At 46.0% G+C, this 19640-nt stretch overlaps 6 protein-coding genes across 7 annotated transcripts in view; 2 read left to right on the top strand and 4 right to left on the bottom strand.

Moving 5' to 3' along the window:
• H257_08949 (hypothetical protein) overlaps nucleotides 1–1887 on the bottom strand; it is a gene marked incomplete at both ends in the record, with an annotated part of 2393 nt that extends 506 nt beyond the window's left edge. The window contains 4 exons of the mRNA XM_009835038.1: nucleotides 260–412; nucleotides 1114–1266; nucleotides 1348–1560; nucleotides 1615–1887. Coding sequence (XP_009833340.1) covers nucleotides 260–412; nucleotides 1114–1266; nucleotides 1348–1560; nucleotides 1615–1887 — 792 coding nt within the window. The remainder of the gene's footprint in view (nucleotides 1–259; nucleotides 413–1113; nucleotides 1267–1347; nucleotides 1561–1614) is intronic.
• A 643-nt stretch (nucleotides 1888–2530) lies between these two features.
• H257_08948 (hypothetical protein) lies at nucleotides 2531–5215 on the bottom strand. The gene is made up of 4 exons (XM_009835037.1): nucleotides 5094–5215; nucleotides 4665–5024; nucleotides 3848–4297; nucleotides 2531–3350 (listed from the first exon to the last, which is right to left on the bottom strand). Exons 1-4 carry the CDS (start codon nucleotides 5199–5201, stop codon nucleotides 2712–2714), a joined length of 1557 nt encoding a protein of 518 aa, XP_009833339.1. The 5' UTR covers nucleotides 5202–5215; the 3' UTR covers nucleotides 2531–2711.
• Nucleotides 5216–7587: 2372 nt separating this feature from the next.
• On the top strand, nucleotides 7588–9774 carry H257_08947. Of its 2 annotated transcripts, XM_009835035.1 has the most exons (3): nucleotides 7588–8950; nucleotides 9238–9331; nucleotides 9385–9769. In XM_009835035.1, the coding sequence occupies exons 1-3, from the start codon at nucleotides 7658–7660 to the stop codon at nucleotides 9687–9689; spliced, it is 1692 nt and encodes a 563-aa protein (XP_009833337.1). In that variant the 5' UTR covers nucleotides 7588–7657; the 3' UTR covers nucleotides 9690–9769. The 2 variants fall into 2 exon arrangements, with proteins under 2 accessions (XP_009833337.1, XP_009833338.1); XM_009835036.1 differs by having other exon boundaries at nucleotides 9238–9774.
• A 2166-nt stretch (nucleotides 9775–11940) lies between these two features.
• On the bottom strand, nucleotides 11941–14184 carry H257_08946 (hypothetical protein). The gene is made up of 3 exons (XM_009835034.1): nucleotides 14064–14184; nucleotides 13637–14014; nucleotides 11941–12847 (listed from the first exon to the last, which is right to left on the bottom strand). Exons 1-3 carry the CDS (start codon nucleotides 14169–14171, stop codon nucleotides 12011–12013), a joined length of 1323 nt encoding a protein of 440 aa, XP_009833336.1. The 5' UTR covers nucleotides 14172–14184; the 3' UTR covers nucleotides 11941–12010.
• A 2620-nt stretch (nucleotides 14185–16804) lies between these two features.
• H257_08945 (hypothetical protein) lies at nucleotides 16805–18237 on the top strand (the record flags this gene model as incomplete). Its single annotated transcript, XM_009835033.1, has 3 exons — nucleotides 16805–16915; nucleotides 16969–17313; nucleotides 17443–18237. 3 exons carry the CDS (start codon nucleotides 16805–16807, stop codon nucleotides 18235–18237), a joined length of 1251 nt encoding a protein of 416 aa, XP_009833335.1.
• A 687-nt stretch (nucleotides 18238–18924) lies between these two features.
• H257_08944 (hypothetical protein) lies at nucleotides 18925–19347 on the bottom strand (the record flags this gene model as incomplete). The annotated part of the gene is made up of 1 exon (XM_009835032.1): nucleotides 18925–19347. One exon carries the CDS (start codon nucleotides 19345–19347, stop codon nucleotides 18925–18927), a length of 423 nt encoding a protein of 140 aa, XP_009833334.1.
• Nucleotides 19348–19640: the final 293 nt, after the last annotated feature.

Below are 19640 nucleotides of genomic sequence, written 5' to 3'. Positions count from 1 at the left end.
TTCATTTTTTGCCGTTTTCTTAGAAATTGCCAAAATGTCAAAGAGTTTGGCCTTTTTACATCTAGACTCACCCTAAATATATATATATATATATATATGACCACAAAAAAAGAGACAAACACTAGACACGGCGTTCGTAGACCAACCAATAAATTGGGATCAACGCAACGTTAGTACTCGACAATCGAAATCGCTATAATTGGGACAAACGTCTTAATCGATTGGGACAAACCACAACGTGTGCTATATAATTTGGTACCTTGGCCAGTTGGGGGGTGGCTGCGATGCCGGCACTGGCAGTGAGCTGTGTGACCTCAAATATGCGATGTCGTAGCGCTTGGACGACCGCCGCCGCCTTGTCCTCGACGCTGGTCTCATTCGTAAAATAAAAAGGTTGGGCGGCTAGCATAGACTCAGTTGTTCAAGTCGATATTGTCAAATCCGTTTCAATTTAGATTTCCGAGTAGAATCGAATGAATTTGCCAATATGTTGGATTTGAAAATGTCCTAGCCAATCAAAGTGCACTAAGCGTAAATATCATCCAATCATCGATCAGAATAGTTTGGCCCAGTCGACTGTTCACCTCCACATGTGTATACTATACATTGAAGAAGCTGACTCAAATCGATTCTTGAACCAGCTCTGCCTAAAAGTCCAAATTTCAGCGGAATAGACAATACACCAAAGAAGTGCTAGTACGACCGACGAAAGATCGTACATTCATGTGGGGCAAATATATGCACATGTCATATTGTACATCACATTCAAAACGACAAGAAACCCTAAACCATGTAGTACATACTAATCCATATATATATATACATACGAACAGTATTGTAAAATCCGTTTCAATGCGAGTTGAATCGAATGAATTTGCCAAATGTTGTATTTGAAAATGTCCCAGCCAATCAAAGTTGCACTAACAAGGAATTTCAACCAATCATCGATCAGAATAGTGTGGCCCAACAGTTTGGCCCAGTCAAATGTCCATCTTCAAATATGTATACTATACATTGCAGAAGCTTCATATCTGACGGAGTCTCTAGTCAAGTCCGAATTTCAGCGAAATGGGCAATACCTGGAAGAATTGTATCAATTGACTCTGGCGGTACAGATGGAGAGGCTGGCGACAACGGGGGGGCGGTGGACTTAGCAGTTGACGCATCGATGAAGTCTGTAATATCCAAGTAAGCCTCATCCAAGCTGCCAGCGGTAAAATGGGGATCAAACTGGCGAAATATATCTCGAGTTTGGTGGGCCACAGCCTATCCAAACGGATATCAAGCGATTAAATTGAATGAAAACATGGTCAAATGTCACCAACACAACGATATTTGCAAGAGAACCTCGTATTTGGCAATATGTGGAGGCACAAACACGAGGGCTGGGCACAGCTTTTTCGCGATAAAGCCAGGCATGGCGGCGCGCACCCCAAACTTGCGCGCCGCGTAGTTGGCCGTGCAGATCATGCCCATGCCCCCGACAGCCATGGGAACGTTGGCTAACGATGGATTGTCGCGCATTTCGACGGCAGCGAAGAACATGTCCATGTCCACGACCTTGATGGACGCATGAGAGTGGTGATCGATCGATGATGACGATGATGGACGTACGACGTGCACGCGGGAGAAGTCGCGGCTGGCCTCCAAGGCTGCCACGCGTTGGTCGACGTCAGTGACCAAGTTGTGACGACGCTTGACGCCCAATTGCACTCGCATGGCCGCGATCTTCTTGTCCACTATACCGTCCTTGTCGACCGAGTTCTTGAAGAACGCAGAGTCTTTCGACATGTCGTAGATCGTCTGGTTGATCGTAGACCGGTCAACGTCGTCCATCCCTGCCTTTGGGTTCGAGAACACGAACAGGTGCTCCTTGGACGAGTCCATCGCGTTGGAGAGACGGCCAAGATGCGGAAATGGAGCCAACTGTCGACTCGTGCACAGTCGACGAACGATTGTGATTGGTCCACTGTACTTGTTTATCTCTCTACGATTGGCTGGAGTTGACGATTATATTCACACTTGACAAAATAGTTGAAAGTGAAATGGATAAAAATCGAAATATTTCAATCACGAGTACTATTAATCGTACTTACTATTAATACTTCAAGTACAGAACTTGTACTACTATAGTACCGTACTACACGTGTAGTACGGCACGCCGCAGCATGTACTGTAAGCTACTGTGTACATACTAGTATTGCATTGCTTTGGTCGTTAGCACTCATCTTACGTAACGTTGCCATGGAATTCTATACACTGTAGCGCAATTTAGGATGACTGGCTACCCTTGCGGTACATATTTACCAGTACTGTACAGCCCACCGTACTTCACGCAAAGTGAGCGTATGTGTTGGCTGAGCCACGAAATGCTACGTTTTATATTGAAATTCCATTGATCCGAAGCCTGCAAACAACCTTTCTTGTGGGGTACAGTAACTACAGTAACTTATCACCACATTGTAGAGGGATGTTTCTCTCAATTTACGCATGGAGTATTTTATAAATGGACAACCCAATGTACATTACATGCTGCTTCCAAGCACCACCCAAACTTCGTACATGGCACGAAACGTGGCTCGGAAGATATGTATTTTTTATTACTTTCCTTCGAGTTGTTTGTCACTACAATATCGACCAAAGCACACACACACATCCAACGTCAAGCCCATCCTCGTCGTTACAACGTCGACAGCGTATGCACGACGCTATTACCGCCACTGCCGCCCTTGATCCTCCAAGTACACTCCATCTTCGTCCATAATCACACACGTTCGAGGGTTGGCAACAGCAGCAGCATTGTGGACGGGCGTCGTGGACGGGGGTTGCGGTGACGGTCGATACAGTGGTGGGTACGCCAGATGGTGATTCTGCTGGTTTTGGGCAAACAATTCCCGATCCTTCTTGGGGCTTACGACGCGAATGCTCCGCGGGGTCAACGACAGTTCGCTCGCGTATTCGGTCATGCAATGGTTGTTGTCGTCGGCGGTGGTGTCGAGGGCATTTTCCCAATTGTTGGACGGTACCGACTGGGAACTTTCCTCCAATTCCCACTGGTTTTCGTGGTTGTACCCGCCGTCGTCGCTCGCGGTGGTCGTGCGCGGGTACTGTGGGTACATCTGTTGGTGGGCAAGTTGCTTTTGATGGCTCGTCGAGTAGAGCAAGTTGCTGTGGTCGCTGCTGCTGCTGCGACTGCCATATGGACGCCCGCTATGGATGGTCGACAGCGGCGGCTTGGATGTGTCCCCGTTCGCCACCACGCCCAATGCACAGCGTACACACGCCTTTAAGTACGTTTTCGCGCCGTGAACCTTAATGCACCAGTTGTGGTTGCACGTAGAGCACACCACCTACACGGAAAACAAATTGCAATCTCATTAGTTGTTGTAAGAAAGATATATATATATATTATTTCATAGAGGTTGAACCAAGCGTAGAAGTTGATACTGTATTGATTGATAATAGTAGGATACTGCGAGTGCAATCTATTAATAGTAGTTTACTTGGAAAGACCTGTCAACACAATTCGAGGATTGAAGATATATATTAAATGCATGACCTGTCAACACAATTCGAGGATTGAAGATATATATTAAATGCATGTATACATGCATTTATATAGGTAATGTACATATATAATACTTCAAAGTATATATATCACACACAAGTGGTACTCGAAGTAGTATATTATCACAAGGCAGGAACGTGCATTGGCAACGACGATACATACACAACATCTCTTCTTCCACCGCACGATTTACTATCCAAAAAATCCATTCTACGATATATATATATATAAATCTCCCCAATACAGTATCTGATGTATACACATATATGGTAGGAATACCTCGCCGCATTTGTAGCAATTTGACTTGGCATGGTTCCATCCAAAGCGCAGGTTGCAAATAAAGCAGTGCGCTCGCTTCGTCTTAGACACGAGTTGCTTGGCCGTGAGAAACGCGCCGCGGCCGAGGCGGTCTTCGCGGAGAAAGCGGTCGATGTCCTGAAGGCTGCGACACCGTTTGGTCATGTTAATATCACTGACCCATGCGCGGCGCTTGAGCATCGAGTCGCTCACGTAGTCATACGAGACACCGCGAAAGTCGAGCTGCGCCACGAACCGCATCTCAAGGTACCCCGGTCGGTCTGGGCACTCGAGGAAGACGTGGCCGCTGCCATAGTTTTGCAAGCGGATAAGACCGAGAAGGTGCTGGAGTTCAGGGCACGACGTGAGATTGATCGACTTGAGCGACGTCACCCACCCCCGACGGCCGTTCAGTTCAAATCCGTGGTTGCACTAGCAGATTTATTATAAAAAACGTATATCCAGTGAAATGCATGATAGAATTCTCCATATTTGATCCATATACATGGCCGAGGAAACATCCTGTAGCAATGAACACATGAAACAAATCCATCGACTCACTCAATATGCAATATGGTAGAGTGAATGACTAGTCGACAGAAGTATGAGCCAATCAGATTGCAGGAAACCACAACCCATACATCGGTGTTACCTTCAATTAGTGTGGTTACTATCAACTAAAAGTATATCAGTTGTTACAAACCTCAGTAACGTTACAGCGCATCAAAGCTCCATGGAATTGGCAAATATCAGCACACAAAAGTCCAAATTTTGGAGTAAAAGGTAAATATGTACATACCTCGAGAAGACACGCATCACGTTTGGCAACAAACAGAGACAATGGACTCTTGTACGCGCGCCAGTGCACTCCGATGAGTTCGCCAGGAGATTCCGGCGACGGTTCGACCAATGAATACAGCTTGACGGCGTCCACGAGCTGCTTGCCGAAGCGGCGCATGTGCTCTTTCGCTTGTTCGGTGGTTCGCGTCTGAAACAACTCGATCACTTCGTCCAGTGTGCCCACGACTTCCATCACCCCCATGTACAAGTACGAGCCAGGCATAGCGTTCGGGTCATCGCCCTTGTAGATCTTGAGGTCCACTTCATCAGATCGAAGTGCCCACTTGACTTTACCCCCCAGGAGTTGAGTCTTGCGCACCTGACCAGGAATGTTTAGCTTGTCATACTAGTAACGAGATTTCGACTCATAGCGAGTAAGTATAGTTACCACATCCATGGCACTTTGGAGGGCTTGCTGCTGTAGATGGTCCACTTCGAATGGAGTTAACGGTGGACATTGGAAAAAGTTGGCGGGCAGCGGCAGCTTGACGGCCATCCTGCAAATGCGAAAATGCATCGCCACGAAGCTGATAATCTGAGCAAACCATCAACTCGCTCGAGTTACAGCTGTCATATGACTCAATGTACAGTGGCATAGAGCGGATTTCATTGGCTGAAATTTGACTTGCAGATCCCTCTCGACGTCACTTGCGGCCAATCATGCGGCCACAAAAAGCAAGGTGAAATTGCAACCTTGTGTGTCAATAACGACCCTCGTGCAGGTGACACCGGTATATCGAAAGGTTGCGCAAGAACTTGTTTGCACACGTCGACTACACCCGCCACCTCCGAACTCTACCGTTGCCGTGTCACAACCATCGGTTGTGTCGTCGTAAAAGGGTTAATGGCCATGAATGCTGCGATAGCACGAACGATTGCCAGGTATATGCAACATATGGGCGGCCAGCCAGTATGAGACGCAACAAATAGTAAGGCATCGAGCGTGCTGGGGCTACTAGTATATTCAGTCGCAACGAATAGAACGGTTGGGGAAGAGGTGGGCAAGAACAAACTGGCGCTTAGAATGTCTGAAGTTACTTGGAAGCACGGTTCGAATTAGCAGTGTGAAAGGTATACAGACTGTACAGTACTGTACTGTAGTACAGAAGTCGGATATTATTCTCAGTAGCACTTTTATGGACCTGCAATCCGAGGTACCATACACTTATTCAAGGCAATACTGTACTGGCAACCAAAGACCATGCGACGTTTTGACTATGAACACACACAGAACTTCTGGATTAGTAGTATATGTGTTGTGAAGTGACCATGCATTTACCACCACGAATGACTTGAAAGCTAAAGATATTAAGGCGGCTGAAAGATTTACACCGGAGTACATCGAAGACCAGCGCAGCGTCAACGGAAGGGGTGATTAAATGTGTCACCTGTAGTACAATCATTTGGAGCATATGTATCCTAACATAAGTACCATACTACTACGCATCACAGATTGTACTGCGGTACTCGACGCGGATTGAACTTCATAGAATTCTAATTTATGGACTTTGGAGTTTATCACTAAATATTGCAATCCGTAAATTCGGACGATTATGAGTTGGGGGAACTAACGGGGGGTCTATTCCATGGGGACAAGAAGATGGAATGCATTATCGCAACGAAATCAGCAAACCACGACGAAACTTTATTCGCTGGTTTCTCAAGATGTATAAATTCCCCGCATTGGGGGGGGGCAATTTACGACAAAAGTCTCGTAAATATTAATAGGGGCTGAATTATTCAGCAATCGTAGCATGCCCCGAGGTTTAACCCCCTTTAATCACAACTTCTGTAAAATTATGCTCGTTACTTTCGAAATGGATAGGCATGCAGTACTTCGAGGGGGGATTGAATAATATCCAATGGAGATTTCGGTCGACCCAGGTTAGTTAGAATGCCACCGCCGACAAAGTGATATTTGGGAATACATGCCGTTCGTACCTTGTACCACCAATTTTGCTGGCAATGTCAGTAATAGTTTTCAAAGTTCCCGGATGAGTTTGGATGTCCAAAATATGGCAAAGTCTTCGATATTTTGGCGATTTCTAACTAATCGGCAAAAAGTAAAACATTGCTGTCTGGATCCAAAATTTGGTGAATTCAATAGTTTGCCCAAAAACTAAAAAAGTGGTTCTGGGGACTCTTTTTCTGAAAGTTTGCAATAACTGAGAGCTACAGTATGAGAATCGTCGAGTTTCCGTCGAAATCAGTTTGATCCAGACAGTTAAAAATAGGCGACCACCAAAGTATTCGACTTTGGTGGTTCTAGTAGTAATATATAAGCAATATTATTAGGAGTATGTTACTGACACATCTTATTCGTCCACCTCGTCAATACAATATAAATTCATCGAGGAGTCGTCCACATGGATGTGCTACACGTGTAGTACACGGTAGCGTTAGGATTACGTGCATGCTTGTGTCAATATTCTATGATGGAGTTTGATTTGAAATTTTGAAAACACCTTGACTTCAGGTGTCCGTTTCGTATGTACACTACCAAGGGCTGCACTATGTAACAGTATGATGTGAACGAGTAGCAATGGAGGTACAGTGGTAGTAACAAGTGCTGATATTGCCCGTATCACCAATAAAAACGATTTCTATGTGTGGTGGCCAAGGGTATGAAAGGTTTTGTCAGTTACATAGAAGGATGAGTTACACAAGACAACGCAAAGCCTCGTCATCACCTACCATAGTTGATGTGATTGTTCGTACATATCCAAACCTCGTCGTAGAGTTCGAACGGCACTGGTTCATCGACCGTGTACAACTAACACATACCGATATGGAACGCTTTGAACCACAAACCGGCCCTTGAATCGCGTCACATCGAAGTATTTGATTGAAAGCGGGGATGTAAAACGATTTCTATGTTTAGATGCAAGCACCCCCAAACGAAAGCGATTGACGAGTACACCCCCTGCAATCAGTACCACATCCTCAGGTACCATGAGTCGAGTGAAGTTTCATTGGAAATCGCTGTGCCTGTCCATGCTGTTTCTGCTTAACCTCGTGTTGATGCCCCTCAAGCCTTACCTTACCGAGGTATCCCCTATCGAACCGGAAAACAAGTATCGGCCGTCGTACCTGACGGCCGTGAACACATCCGAAGAGCAAACACAAGCCTGTTGGATGTCACAGATGTACAATGCGTCCACCATGACGCTCGACACTCTCTACTTTGTTGACAGCCTGCGGATTGTGGAGGTTATGCGCACAGTTGCGCCAAACGAGATCTGTTCGGACGAAGCCGAGCTGGCGAACATTGTTGATGCAGTGCGTGGTATCATATTTTTCACACCAGCATTCAAGCAATCCCTCACAGTTCGGTGGGGCTGCGGTGGGGCGACGCCAACCCCATACCAACACCTCCCCCCACAAGTGTGGTTATTAACACTCGGTTCAATCCCCGTCTCGACGTCCGTGGCGTGGGTCGTTCCTGAAAACGAAGGGACGACCGTGTACTACGCGTACATGCCTGGAATCAAATCGCAAGCGTGGAGACTCACCATCCTCTGCTTTCGTCTGGTCGCCAGCGTTTGGATCTTCCACCTGTCCATAGCAGGGTACTACAACCATGTGCGGCACCTGCGGGGCAATCTGGACGCGTTCCCCCTGCACGGATATACCAAAGCCAGTCGGTATGAAATCGTCGTAGGCGAGCCGACGTGCATCGTCCTGGCCAACCCATGGCTGTGCCTATGGTTTCTTCTCGACCTGGTCACCAACACCGAGTACATTGGCATGGCATGTTTGCGGGTGTGTCAGATAAATAACCTTGTCTACTTTTGCCTTGGTATGCTCTACTTGGGTCGCACCGTTTGGTGTGGATACACTGCGCTGGCGGTGCTCAATATCTTGCTCAAACGGCGCCACAAAGCGCACTGGGTCAAGCCCACCAACACGACCATCCTGGCGCTGGCAGCAAGTTTAGCCGGCGGTGGCATCATGTACATTCAAACCGAGTGGCAGGAACACCTGGACATGTACTTTACGCTCTACGTTGTGCACTATGTATCCGACACCCACGAGACGACCACCATGGAAACAGCCCCCGCGATGCTCGTTTACGCCTTGTCCATGACCATGTTGCCCTTTGCGATTGCCGCCACGCAGCACGTGGCCAACTTCCTCCTTCATCACTGGAAACTCTGCCGAGCTGGCCGCATCACTTCCATGCTAATTTCGTCGGCGAGGCATTCGTTAACGCGGTCCATGATGGTTTCCCCCACCATGCCAGAGGTACATGATATATTACATACAGTAGTACATATCAAAGTATTGGAAATTCGGTCAATCGAAGGTCATCAATCTCTCTCCCCACTCCCATTGGTCAATCCCAAATTCCTTGTCGCTGTTTGGCTACGGTCTAATTTCGATAATTTTCTACCTCATTGTCAAAAGAGTAGTGGATAATAGCCAATCACACAGCTTGGCTCTATTTGTGCTCGATTGACTGTAAATTGGGAACTTTGAAGAAAATCTACAATACTGTACATATGCACATATCTAATAAGGATGGGGTATAGGCACCTCGACACACACACCAGAGCCAATGCGAGTACAACGACGTCAAGCACCGCGTGGTGCTGTGGTTATGTGGCTTGACCAAACTCAAACCACGTGGGCGTACCTGTGACATCCGTCTTATTTACAAGGATTCTTTGATCGTGTAGGCCATTTCACTGGCGGAAGCATCTACTCGCTGTTCCGGGCCGCCCCTGGCTACCAAGCCCAGTGCACCCTAAGTCAACGTGGGGGAGACTGCTACATCTTGTGCTATGACTCCTCCGATCGCCTCCTCGAATGTACTCGCGTGACGCTGGTGTCGCAAGTGGACCTGGCACATCAAACTCAATTGCTTCAGCAGAAAACGACCAGCGCGGCCGTGGGACGGGTGGTCTTGGGCTTGGATCGGAACCATGGCAGTACCGTGATGGAATTGTTCCAAGGCGAGCGCAACTCGCCATGGATAGCATAGTTCGATGCACATGGGTAGAGAAAACAAACCAAACACTGCTATCGCGTCGTAATTGTTACTAATTTATTGCTAAATGGTGATCTACTACTAGTATAACGTTACTGTTAGTTTTGTTGATCTCACCATGAAATATAAAACGTGAATATAATTATAAAACTCAATGCAATCTTAAATCAATTAACTGTAAACCAAATTTAAACTAATAATTATTAGTTTTCCTTTTCTACCGGTAGTATAGTTTTCCTTTTCTAGTTTACTGTTAGTATACTAGAAAAGGAAAATTCGACATTGATGTACCAAGAGCACCCCCACGGTGCGACTGTAAAAACTATTTTACACATATTGTCGATTTGATACAAATTTGGGGAGGGGGTGCAATCGAACCGCGCCGACCAAATCGATCCACAATCGATCTGATTGGTTGAATTTCATTGAGAAGGTTTTGATTGGTTAATAATTTTGAGCTCATCTAAAGTAGCCAATCAAATCGATTTAAATTCCAACGAGAAACCACGCTACAACACGAAATTTCACTCGAAAGCACAATATATCCAGATTATTTACAGTTTTGACACCCCACCGGGCGGCTGTAAAATACAGGAAACTGTATAATTTTACCGCGAGACTGCAAATCGTCCAGATTTAAAGTTTCGACTGTAAAATACAGTTTTGACGAATTAGCCAATAACATGTTATCAATGGATAATTTTGTCCAATCATCGGTGTCATGTGTTTGACGGAAAGCCAATAATCACTTTCCTTTGAGCAAATGGATCCTTCAAACGCGCTCGTGGCTCACACTCGGTTGGGTTGCCGATGCACTCGACGAGTTTGTGATTTGTGAGCCACGAGCGAGTTTGAAGGATCCATTTGCTCAAAGGAAAGTGATACAAAATTATCTATTGAAAACATGTTATTGGCTAATTCGTCAAAACTGTATTTTACAGGCGAAACTGTAAAATTTTTACAGTTTCCTGTATTTTACAGCCGCCCGGTGGGGTTGTCAAAACTATAAATAATCCGGATAGAACTGTAAAATAGTGTTAAAGTCGCACCAGTGGGATGCTCTTAGGAACTGAAATATGGCTGTACATTGTACTATACATCGTGCAGTTGTAGGTCGCCCTTGCTTTCCACGTACAGTACTAACGTTACTACATACAGTATCAAGTGTTGTAGGTATGGCATAGCTTGAATAATTGGACAAAGCGACGACAACAGCAGCCTAACTACATCCCTGACGATATACATTAGTCGGAGTAGGTAATGTTTGTAGTGAGAGGTCATGAATATATGTGTCCTGCCATATGCAGCTGCTTCAGTTTCTTTGCGGCAAGCACCTTGACGTGTTGAGGTAAAACAAGTTGTTTGCCAGATTGAAAACGGCAAACAACTTGTTTTACGAAGAGCCTGTAAAATCACCTTCAACCAACCAATCATCGCATTAGATGAAGAAACTTGAACAACGCACCCATCCATTATTCAAGTTACTTTAGACGTTATTTAAGCCAGAGAAAATCTTAAACAATGAATTTCAACTTGGAATTGCCAAAAAAAGGTTCAAAGCACACCAGTACTAACTTACGTAGTACTAGGTAGGGGAAAAAATATTCACGACAAGAGTTATTTATTTATTTAAATAGAATTTTGTCGCAGAAAAAGTTATTCGCTGGACGCCAAGGACAGAATTAACATTAAGTCTTGAGATGGGCCTTAAGAAATAAATAAACAATTCAATTCGCGTAGACTAATATTCATCGATATTCAGAGGTTACAGTATTACATATTGATTTACTCTCTGTCAATAAATAATTCATTTCGACTACAGGTAGCTGAAATAATTATTTTTTCTGTAATATGTCTAACTGTAAAGTAATTTGTCCAGTAAGAATAAATAATTTATCATCCTTGCATGTCAGAATTAAGATTATACATACTATTAATAGTACATCATACTACGGAGTGCAATACTGGTATACTTGTAAATAAAAATATCATAGTTCGTAGGTTTTTTTACTGAAATAAATATATAGTACTCCTACTACATACTAGTCCTGTATTTTCCCTGCCTCTGCTACTACTACTACAGTAGTACCTGGTACTGTACTGTATATCGTAATAATATTAATATTAATACGTACTATGCTATGAAACCAATTCGTTATCCGTACTCTCGATTGCACTCGAAATGGCCAATATTGATTCAAATAACTGCGTGCTTTATGGCTTCAATAGTCCTAGTGACTCTTCACAACCTACATACATGCCAACACGAATCCATGCATTTACATCATAATACCAGTAGTTCTCCTCATCCTTGCTTAGCCGTCGACGGTTTTCACACTCCTGTATTCGCTGTAATCGTCCAACACGATACTCGTACGCGAGTAATGACTGCTCTCCATCAACGGAAAATGGCTCGTGTACGTTGCCGACCCGTCATCAGACGAGTCCTCGGTCATGTCTTCGTGGGCTTTATAGCCTCCCCGCGAACCGCGTGGCAGTGATATCTGCGACGCCGTCGACGACCGACGATAATGGTGTGTGGAGCGTCCGAGCGCACAGATCACGCACGCGCGCACTTGTTTGGTGGTGCTGTCCTTGGTCGTGGCCCACCAAGGGTTGCACGACTTGCACAGAACGTGGCCACACTTGGCGCAGTTTGTTTTTCTGTGTTTCCAGCTAAATTCAACGTGGCAGAGATGGCACGCTGTGGCGGCGGCTAGAGATGCTTTGGAAAGGAAGCGGGTATCCATTCTTTGGAGAAGTTCGTCGCTGAAGACGCGGTCTTCTCGAAGGAATCGGTCGATGTCGGTGATGTTGCGACACCGTTTGGTCATGTGAATGTCACTCACCCATCGCCGCCGCGACGCCATTTCGTTGATGTTGAGTTGCGTGAGCCACGACCGATTACGTTTCGCCAACGCTTTGGTCAAGAAATCGAACGCGATGCCGCGAAAGTCCACGTGTGCAATGTACCGAATCTCGAGCCACCCAGGCCGGTCCATGGATTCTAAAAAGACGTGGCCGCTGCCGTAGTTCATCATGCGCACGAGTCCGCCCAACGCTTCCAGGTCGGGGCAGCACGGCAACTCGATCGATTGAACCGACACGACCCACCCGCGTTGCCCGTTGTCGCACGTGAACGCATGATTGCACTATCTCGATTGTATTAAATTTTGGTTGCGTTTGCCAGTATGAGTGTATGGATATGGAGAGAAAGAGGACATTTCAATGTGTGTGAATAAAGCACTGAGATGGTGAGAGAGAATACCATGGCATATTCAATGGATGTAACCATGTCGACAAAAAAAACGTCAACACATCCAGAAACCCGATAGATCTTGACTCGAAACGAATCGTGTTCAGCACATGTGCTCGCACAATTGTTGGTACATACGGTGTACGTACTCGTGCAAATGCTCCAAGATGCTCACGACCGGTATCAGTACAGTACATTTGATGCCACCATCCACATACAGTATATACACATGAATACCTACTAGTATATACTAGTACTAGTAGTAGTACTGTACAGTACTGTTAATATTAATAGTATGAACATTACCTACTGTAGAAGTGAAAACCGTAACGACAAGTGTGAATAAAGTCGAATAAAGAGCAACCACTTCAACGCAATGCACGTACGTACGTACGTACATACTACTGTAATATTGTCAAGTCAATTCGAAATTGGAGTGGGGTGCTCAATCGAATATATGCAGCACCAAATCGGCTGCCAATCGATCGACCAATCAAAACCCACAACACGAATCAAGTAGCCAATCAAATCCACCCTTCGACCAATTCGTATGTGACTTAAATTAGTTCAATCTTTTCATACAAAAGTCAGTACAATGAATCGATCGATAGATTTGGCGAATCAGCACAAAACATACCGGTACACAAGTGAAAACATGAGTTTTTGTAAAGTCTGAGTAGCTTACCTCAAGCAGACACGCATCGCGTTCAGCCACGATGAGCGACATTGGGCTCTTGTACGCGCGCCACGTCAGGTCGACCAATTCCATCGGCGCGTCCGCGGTGGGTTCAACGAGCGAGTACAGCTTGATCGCGTCCTTGAGTTGATGGCCGAATCGGGTGGCAAAGTGCTTGGCTTGTTTGGTGGTGCGCGTCTGAAACAGCTCGACGACTTCGTCCAGCGTACCGACCACCTCAGTGACGCTCATGTACACGACAGCTCCAGACGCGGCGACGCCGTCGCTCTTGTCGTCGACGGGGCTCCCTTTGTAGATCTTGACGTCCACTTCGTCGGACCGCAGGCTCCACGCAATGGGACCGCCCACCAATTGTGTCTTGTGCACCTGTCATCATGTTGTAGACAAGTGACTTGGTAGGGATTGCCGGCCGTACCACAGACATGGCGCTGCAAGTAGCTTCGCGAATCACGCGTTGGATGTCGTACTCATTGAGAGCAGGACGTTCAAAAAAGCCTGCGGGTAGCGGCAATTTCAAAGGCATAATGGTGTACTAGTACCGTTGTGGAGAATTTAGATTTGACCAAGTTGTCGACTTTTTTACTGTAAGCTAAGTGTGCCTCGTGACCAGCTGTTGGTTAGGAATGCACTTTACCTACGGTCACATGCAAGAGGCTGTTTTTTATCCGATTCCGGATAAACTCCAGCAATGGCCTTGTGTTCCACACATACAGTACAAATTGCAGCACGTAATACATCGCAGGCATTATTGAAAATGGAAAGTCGATTTGCAATTGTTTTCTTGTCTGAGCAACACGATAATTGAAGAAACATGACATTTCCAAAGGGGGACCCAGAATAGCCAAAAGTCGTGAAAAGCACAATGCATACACCGTACAGTAGTCAACTTTACAGCTAATCGGTGCTGATAGAGATTCTGAATTAGTGCGATCCACACTACTGTACTTTACAGTACTACTATGTAGTATTACTCGTAATACTGTAGTACTGGTACATGTGTACTAACTCGAAGTATTAAACTATTAATAGTATTAATACATGTATGAAATTGTCAAATTCGATCATTTTCTTTCAATATCGGGAGTGTGGATGTATACCACCAATTGTTTGGAAAGCCATCGACTACAGTATGGCATAATGACCCTTGAATATGATGTGCCTGCTCTTTTGACTATATAACTCTCTATTAGTGAGGTTTAGCGCGTAGTATTTACAGTTAGCAACATGTCCGGTCCGCATCCATTCCGCACATAGACGCGGGCTGGAATATCGAAATTTTGGTTTTTTGCAACTTGCCGCCTCTCCAAACATAGACAGACCAGAGAGGCAAGCGTACTGTAGTAAGGACAAGTAGTACTGTGTAGTAGCAGAGGGCGCAGGTTCCTGTAGGCTTCCCAGCAGTTGACGTAATCGACTGACAGCAACGCTAACATCCCGACCAACGCTTAATGTCGCGAATATTCGAGCACCTCGTTGACTGTGCATACCTACATTGTAGATCTACCTGCTTTTCCTGTCACTAACGTCGAGGTTGTATCCTTGGTGACGAAGAGGCTCAATAATGGTGAGTTATGATATACGAATGCAGCATACAACAATCAAGATGATAGTCCATTCTACTTCTCCAAAATTATTCAAAATTGGGTACCGGAACGGTCCACACAGGTTTGGTGAGAAGAAATCCCCGATTAACTGCAAAACAGTTCCCCACTACAGTATTGTTTTGACGCGAAATAGTGTCAATGAGGAAATTATGCATCCGGATACACTTTATTAGCCTGTATGTAGTACATAGGTACTTACTGTTAGCTCGGACTCCGTTCTACGCCCGGTGAGAACGTACATTATACAGTAATGCTGTACTAGTATACAGTATTGTGCTTTCGAGTGAAATTTCGTGTTGTGGAGTGGTTTCTCGTTGGAATTTAAATCGATTTGATTGGCTACCTCAGATGAGCTCAAAATTATTAGCCAATCAAAACCTTCTCAATAAAATTGAACCAATCAGATCGATTGTGGATCGGTTTGGTCGGCGCGATTCGATTATACCCCCTCCCCAAATTTGTATCAAATCGACAATACTAATACTGCTTTACTGTACTAGTAGCTGTCGCTAACTACTGAGATGCACTTACAGTTAACCACTACCGGTAGTATTTCAGCGGCTTGCGGAAAAAGCCAAAAACCGCTGACACAAAAGTCACTCCGAACACGCCCTAAGTGGTGACGTGGTCAGAGTATACTGTAAACTCATATAAACACCAATTTCTGGCAAGAGAAATAGTGTGACTGTTTTATTGTTAATTGGTTGACTCACGGCGAGGGCGGAAATTAGTGTGGACCACACCACACTATTCATATCTGTAATCATTGTGCCCTTACTATAGTACTGTACTACTCTAGTGCTGTAGTACTTCAGTACAGCAATGCTACTGACCAGTACACCGGAGTACTCCAGAGTACTTGACAGTGAAGTCATGCGTTGGGCCACTCCGAAGGTCGTTTCTCCAATACAGTACTGTAGTGTATACTACTTCGAGTAGTAGCCTACACTAGGGACCGGTAGTTACGGAGTACACTGTACAGTACATACGTTTGTAGCATTTGTGCTGCTGGAGAATGTAAAAAGTGCCAAAAGTTGCAGTTGCATCATGTTACGACATACTACACGTTGTAGAGCAGTAATAACATATATATGCAGTTTGGATATGTACTTTGGTGCGAAAACGTTGCCCCAAAACACACCTCGTTTTTTCGACAAGATTGCTTCAAATGATGGTATGCTAAGTGCATACTAGTAGTCACATACAGCAACGAATTATTGCATTTCGTTGCTTGTACAGTACCTTTGTACAGCTGTAATCTAACGGTAGTTCCCGCAAAAGTACAAGGAGCTTTTTGTGGGTGGTGGTGGTTGATGACAGTCAAGGCAGTGAGCCTTTGAAACAGCGTTACATGGGACTCATCATCAAACGCACGCACCACCGTGCTATAGAGCATCGCCAGTAGTTGCTGCTTACAACAGGTGGTACGGTATATCTTGGCTGAGAGACACGATGAATGTAACGTGTGGTGTCGCGCCGATCTAAGTCCGTGTGACTACTATTTGAAATCAATCGACACCTCATCAACCTATCGACTGCTTCTACAATAATAATGCCCAGCCCCTATGATTCACCTCCGCCGTCAGTAAAAGTGTCAGTCCCCTCGGCTTCTGAAGCTCCCCATCAGCTCATCACGGACTCAGTGGCCATGTCCATGGACCTGGTGCGGCCCACACGGAATTGGTTCTCTCTAATCGTAGCAACCATAAAACGTAGGTTCACAAATCTCAGCCCAAGGGCGGCAGCATTCATTGGAGGCTACATTCGGAAGAGCCTAGAGGCGTGAAATTGTACGAAGCTAGCCACTTTACCTACGCGACGCCAGGGATGTACACGTACATGGCCAGCGTCGATGTGGTTGGAACTTTAGCTGACGTGACCAGTGTGGGGCTGGACCAACACCAATCGTTCGGGCTTTCCATCCACAACTCGACTACCCTTCGAAAGGTCGTGCCCGCGCACTACCAAAGCAGCATCGCGTCCTTGCAGTTGACATGGTGCGACTACAAACCCCTTACTGTTGGCCTTTCCAATGCCAAATACGACTCAACTATGCTTCAGGTATGCATACATACACACTAGCCTTTCCTCTGTATGTGCCCTTGGTTTCGATCGAAATACAAGTCCAGATTATGATGTTGCTTTGCTCGAAGACGTTATAACAGTTTGGCTACCTACCTCCTACTGTAGTCGACCCAACGGTTTGCAAAACACGGACGCCACGGCATGGTCATGGCCTACAAATCGTACGCAGTGCCGAAGTGGCAGCAACCGCCACAGGGCTGTCAACGGGTGCTTAACCACGGCTCTGGTGTCGTGTGCACTGAATCCATCGACCAGCCTGGCTTGGTGACCGTACGTTTTATCGTGCACATCCAGTTACCGCAAACCAGTTCCAAGTTGGCGTCAAAGCACCGCCATTGGGCGTATTTGCGACGGGTCCTTCGATGGTGTCTTGGACTGTCTAGCATCGATAAACGGCTTCGAAAGCATCGGCTGGAGCAGCGAGCGCCGCTGCCTGCCGTACAGCTGGTACCAAAAGCCAGTCGAAGCCATTGTTTTCTGTGCCGCCACGCGTTTGGGTGGCTCCGCCATCGAAAGACGAACTGTTGGGGGTGTGGGGAAGTAGTGTGCTCGTCCTGTTCACTCCCGTGGCATCAGGGGACAGAACATCGACGCATGTGCTCGACGTGTTCTGGTGGTACTGGATTCAGAATCACAGACAGTGACGACGTCGGGGGCGAGGCGTTTGCAGTGTACTTTGAAACGAAAACCGACTTTGACAGCAGCAGCTTTACGACAAATGAATCCAACGCTCCAGTTAACTTCTACAGCCCCGACCTGGCACAAATTCTGTTTCCGTCGCCGGCATCCCCCGGACAAGAACCACAACGGCACACTCGCATCACGTTGATCGACGAAGATTTGGCCGATGAACTGTACGGGCTGCACTTTCAACCGACGCCAGTGTGCATATTCGGATAAATCGTTGGGATAGTAATGCCAGTATATTTTAAGGATAAAGATTAATAGTCGTTTCCGAAATCTCCCTATTGTGAACAATCCACTTTCCTTTTGCCTAATCTGGTCAAGCTACTCGTCGCCCTCGTTGCTTCGACCGCTAACGCAGTCTCTGGGGGACCCAAGATGTGTGGGTACACACCAGCACTTAGTACGCCGACCATTATACAGTACATGCCTTTGTCAGTCATTGTGTTCGCACACAACTAAATTCACTGTCAGGATATTGATATTGATATTACGCTGTAAAGTTAAAATCACTCAGCGGGCACTTAAATTCACTGTCAGGAGGACCATACAATAGCCAACACACAAAACCTATAATGCTTGAAGGCATGTCTGATGTCGGCGGCTCGGTAAAACTTACAAGTATGTACAAAATATCTCCTCCTTCACACATCGTTGTCGACTTCTGAATATTGGACACGCTGAAGCTTCGCTATCATTGCATATTTCTGCTGTAACTCGAACGCCTCCAAAATCAGTCCAACGATGCAAGAAATAAGGCGACACTCGAATCAATCGGATTTAAAATGCAAAGATGTCAACATTGCAAGATCTAGAATACCTACTACGTTCACATCACTTTCAACAAGTACACCAAACGTATATTGTACACGATCAAAGTTGCAGTGTCGAGTCTACTAGTGTCTAGGGGCTTGAACTACTCGTCACCAGTCCACATGCCGCTACAATCATAAGCACTACTGTTGCCGCACCAGTTACCGTCGACGCACCACTGCGCACGGTCGTCGTTGCCGGTGTCGCCGTCGTAGCAGCTAGAGTCGTTGTGGCTGGGGCCGTCGCTGTGCCGTTCGTGGCATTGGTTTTGGGGGGAACAGTCGAGACTGTGACGTTGATGTCGAGTTCTTGGTTCCCACCATTGCCCATTCCGTTGGCCATTCCGTTACCCATTCCATTGCCCATTCCGTTGCCGGCGGACATTGCACCTAAGGAAGGACCTCCCCCCATTGCACCGGAGATGTCACTGCCTTGGCCGTTGTTGCCCATCATCATGTTGCCCATGCTGCCGGGTTGGCCCCCCGTCATCATGTTGCCCGGCTGACCTCCCATGGGTGGCGCGGCGGCATTGTTGGCATGTCCAAGGCATGTCGATGCTGATCACTGTAAAACAAGTTGAATAAGATAAAACCGTGCACCTCCACCATTTTATTAAAGCATGGTTTTAGATCTGGATTAGCCAGTACTTCACAGAGGACAAAGAATCGATCGACAGATTTGGCGAATCCCAAATTTTGGGTAACTACAGTACTGTAACGTTATGTACTTTGTACAGCCGCATTGTGACGGATTGTCCAATAACTCGACAGTGACTTTGCCTTTGTTCAGACTGAGAGTGGTAAAAA

The sequence above is a fragment of the Aphanomyces astaci genome (assembly GCF_000520075.1).
Source record: "Aphanomyces astaci strain APO3 unplaced genomic scaffold supercont1.21, whole genome shotgun sequence".
NCBI classification, from domain to species: Eukaryota; Oomycota; class Saprolegniomycetes; order Saprolegniales; family Verrucalvaceae; genus Aphanomyces; species Aphanomyces astaci.
This window is presented reverse-complemented; position numbering and strand designations above follow the sequence as displayed.